This window comes from Bison bison, unplaced genomic scaffold, assembly GCF_000754665.1.
Source record: "Bison bison bison isolate TAMUID 2011002044 unplaced genomic scaffold, Bison_UMD1.0 scf7180017864117, whole genome shotgun sequence".
Taxonomy (NCBI): domain Eukaryota; kingdom Metazoa; phylum Chordata; class Mammalia; order Artiodactyla; family Bovidae; genus Bison; species Bison bison.
In genome coordinates this window covers 215720-219782 of record NW_011494689.1, presented here as the reverse complement: position 1 = coordinate 219782, position 4063 = coordinate 215720, and the positions used below count along the sequence as shown (strand labels likewise).

General features: G+C 45.7%; 1 protein-coding gene across 1 annotated transcript; it reads right to left on the bottom strand.

Annotated features, from left to right (window-relative positions):
• Positions 1-604: 604 nt before the first annotated feature.
• Positions 605-2242, bottom strand: LOC104988186 (ribonuclease 4-like). The gene is made up of 2 exons (XM_010839430.1): positions 2003-2242; positions 605-1135 (listed from the first exon to the last, which is right to left on the bottom strand). Exon 2 carries the CDS (start codon positions 1128-1130, stop codon positions 705-707), a length of 426 nt encoding a protein of 141 aa, XP_010837732.1. The 5' UTR covers positions 1131-1135; positions 2003-2242; the 3' UTR covers positions 605-704.
• Between the last annotated feature and the right edge of the window lie 1821 nt (positions 2243-4063).

Below are 4063 nucleotides of genomic sequence, written 5' to 3'. Positions count from 1 at the left end.
CAGTCGCCCCGCTCGGCCACCTCTCCGTCCAGGCAGCGGCTTCTTCACGGGCTGTGTCCCGCGCATCAGCTATTTGTTTCTGTAAAGGAAGCGGAGTAGTCTCGAATCCCCTCCGCAGGAATCCATTGGGAAGAAAGGAGCTGAAGGTCCGGCAGGAGGACCCTGCGAGTCGGGCAACTAGGGGCTGCTCTTGGCCGGCGCCATCGGGAGTTCCTTTTAGAGTTGCCTGTGAGCAAGTCAGCCCAGCCAGCCAGGCTTGTGTAGCCGCTCCGTGGCAGCAAGGCTTTTCCAGGGTAGATGCCTTTTATGAGCTAAAAGGGCTTACTCCCTGCCACCTCCGTCCGCCCCAACTCTCCCCACCCGCATCTTGTGCTACACCCAAAAACCTACACCATGGGGAGACTTTTCTGGTGGTCCAATGGTTAAGACTCCGCTCCCAATACCGGGGCTCAGCTTCCATTCTTGCTGAGATAAATAAGATCCCACATGCCCTGCGAACCCCCCGCCGCTCAGTCAAGAAGAAAAATAAGGGTCGGGTGTGAAGTGAGGGTTTGGGGAGAGGCTAGGGGAGAGAGATTCTCGTGACTAGGAAAAATAAGGGATCCGCAGGCAAGAGAAGCATTTACAGGGAAGACTTTGGCAGAGCCTCAAAGCTCCGGAGATGTAGAGTGCAATCCGCTTCCCATGTCAGAGCTGGGAGGAACCTAGCTATCCAGGTGAACAGGGGCCCCGTTCTTACAGCCCACACAGATGGGCCTGATGGAGTCCTTCTTTTGGTAGTGGCAGTAGGGCGGCCGGGTTCCTGCCTTGGCAAAGCAGTCTGTGACGCTGACGTCGTGAGAGCTGTTGTGGCAGCTCAGCAAGGAGCCGCTGCTGGTACAGGGCACAGCTGGAGTTGTGCAGAAATCTGCTATGGTGGCCAGATCCTCGTGAATGAAGGTGTTGATCTGCTTGCATCTACCCCTGTGGATCAGCCACCGTCGCCTCATCATCACATCGCAGTATCGGTGCTGTCCCCCAGGAACCCATGACCTGGGGTTATCTATGTGCCGTCTTGAGAAGGGCAGGCCTGAAGCGAAGACAGTTAGCTCCAGCAGGAGGAGGAGGAGAAGGGTCCACGTCAGATTCATGTTCCCTGTGAAAGCAGGTCAAGGAAGGCTGAGGTCAAGGAGCAGGCTATGGTCCCTTTCCCTCAAGATAACTATTTCTAAGAACTCTTGGCCCAAACACTTAATGTTCCTGATGGCCCCTATTGTTTTATAGTCACTAAGTGTCCAACTCTTTTGTAACCCCCGTGGACTATATAGCCCTCCAGGTTCCTCTTTTTATGGGCTTGTCCAAGCAAGAATACTGGAGTGGATTGCCAGGGGAATCTTCACAACCCAGGGATCAAACCTGCATTTCTTGCATTGTAGACAGGCCCCTAGCTATGCTTACTCTTGTACTCACAGAAATTACTCTTCTCACATCCCCTTTCCACTTCACTGCCGCCCCCCGCCCCACCCCAACTTCTTTTCTCTGAGAAAGTGATGAGGAGAGAAGAGAAGGACTTGCCAAGAAAGAAGGTGCCTTTCACCCACTCACTCCTTAATGGGTCTAACTCTCCAGTGATTTTTCTCCTTACTCGAGTAGTTAACCTAAAGATATATCTCTGAAGTGTTTGCATATATCAGCCTCCTGATTCCGCAGCTTATGAATGAAGCAGGTGTTTCTGCCAAACCTTCCCTCCAGTGGGTGAGCTTGAAGGGTAATTGACAATCTATATGCCTTGCATCTTAGAAAATATTTCTACTTTCTTAAATTACTTATGCCTGTTTTAAATTTTGTTTAAAAGAAAGTGGGTGTGCTCAGTTCTAAGAGAGTGAACTTCATGTTTCCCTCTCCTAGTCCTCTGCCCCATGGAGGCAGAATAAAGACTCTGGCTTCTCTATGTGTAAGGAGTAAGGACTGGGTGTCAGGTTCCTGTTTCTGGGTCTAATATGCCGATTCCTTTCTTGAATACCTGAAAGTCTCAGGGCAGGGCTTTTGCAGAGCAGATGACATCCATGGAGACAGATATGTCCCTCTCAGCGGTGGATATTCCTAGCAGAAATGGAACCTTCATTGCCTTCCCTCTTTCCTCTAATCCTATAGGAATTATATTATGGACATTTTCTTCCCAGACCATAAGGGGAAGGCCATTTGGAAAACTCTCAGATCTGTCAATGATCTTAAACAGACTGCTTCATGGGACTCATTTCATGTTTACTATTTCACACCCAGAATCTTTATCAGCATCACACAGGGTACCTATGACATCACTACAAATATGAAGAAAGAAACCTGTAGTTTGGTGCCTGTCTTTCACAAACTTGCTCTTGGAGGCGGGCCACTTACCCCATCCTACTCATCTCTAAAGTGAAGATTATAGACTAGAGATCTCTTTCAGTTCAGTCATTTTCTGTCTTTCAACCCCTAATAAAGCATTGTTTGTGTGTATGAGTCCATGTGTGATTTTCTGTGTACCCTATTGGCTTATACATGTTCGGGTAGGGAGAAATATTTTGTTTGCAAATTGAGTTTCCCTTTGTGATTTGTTAATCCAATTAAATCTAATTTTTCTGAAAAACACTTGTTAGTGAATTTAGGCAAAAAAAATTTTCAATCACTTTTATGTAAAGATTATATTGTTTTTCTCTCCACAATTTATATTTTTGTGAATGTTCTTATTGTGGGAGAAGCTTTCTGAGACTTGGGTCTGCATTTCAGTAAGGGAAGGAAAGAAATCAATATACACACCTTCCAGAACTTCAAAATCAGCTAGGCTAGCAGACCTGCTAATGAGGGTGGGGGAGGGGCAGCTGCAAGTTGTAGTATAAGTAGATTTCATAGATCTTATATTGATAGGTCTCCTTGGTAGATAAGCCTCAAAAGCCTTTTGTCTAATTCAGCAACAAGGCAAGAGCTGATAACAGCAGTCAGGAAATTGAGTTGGGATATCATACCTAGATTTCAATATCCTTTAACTTCTGCTTGATCATTAGCCAAGAAAAGAGGAACTGTCTCTTTTTTAACTTTACTATCCTTAGCTATTCTTGTTGAATTCACACAATAGTTCTGACAAGTATGTTATTATTTACAGAGTTCACAATTTCCTGTGTTCATGGCCCTGCATAACTGGCCATATGGCTTAAAGTAGCCCACCCTCTGGTGTGTTCCACGTGGCCAAGTGTCAATAGTACGTAGAGCATATCACGTCTCAGAAGCAGTAGAGATCTGATTCAAATCAAGATCCTTTACCTGACCACAACTTTTTTTTTTTTTTAATTTATTTGGTGGTGCCAGCTCTTAGTTTTGGCACCCGGGATCTAGTTCCCTTACTAGGAATCGAACCAGGGCCCCACTGGGAGTGTGGAGTCTTGCCACTGGACCACTAGCAAAGTCCCTGACCCTAACTTTCTGAAGAGGGCATGTGGCAGGCCTCAGGACTAAGAAAGGTTTAGAAATTTATTCTCCATGAAAAAACGTGTCTTCATGTTGAGGGGAAACGGTCCCTTTGAAGTGTTATACTAACCCAGTTCTCTGAAAACAACCAAGAGGAAAAAGCACACTACCTAAAATTAGTAGTTGTGATTAGTGGCACCCTGCTTATTTAACTTCTATGCAGAGTACATCATGAGAAACGTTGGGCTGGCAGAAGCACAAGCTGGAATCAAGATTGCCGGGAGAAATATCAATAACCTCAGATATGCAGATGACACCACCCTTATGGCAGAAAGTGAAGAAGAACTAAAGAGCCTCCTGATGAAAGTGAAAGAGGAAAGTGAAAAAGTTGGCATAAAGTTCAACATTCAGAAAACTAAGATCATGGCATCCAGTCCCATCACTTCATGGCAAATAGATGGGGAAACAGTGGAAACAGTGGTTGACTTTATTTTGGGGGGCTCCAAAATCACTGAAGATGTTGATTGCAGCCATGAAATTAAAAGACACTTACTCCTTGGAAGGAAAGTTATGACCAACCTAGACAGCATATTCAAAAGCAGAGACATTACTTTGCCAACAAAGGTTCGTCTAGTCAAGG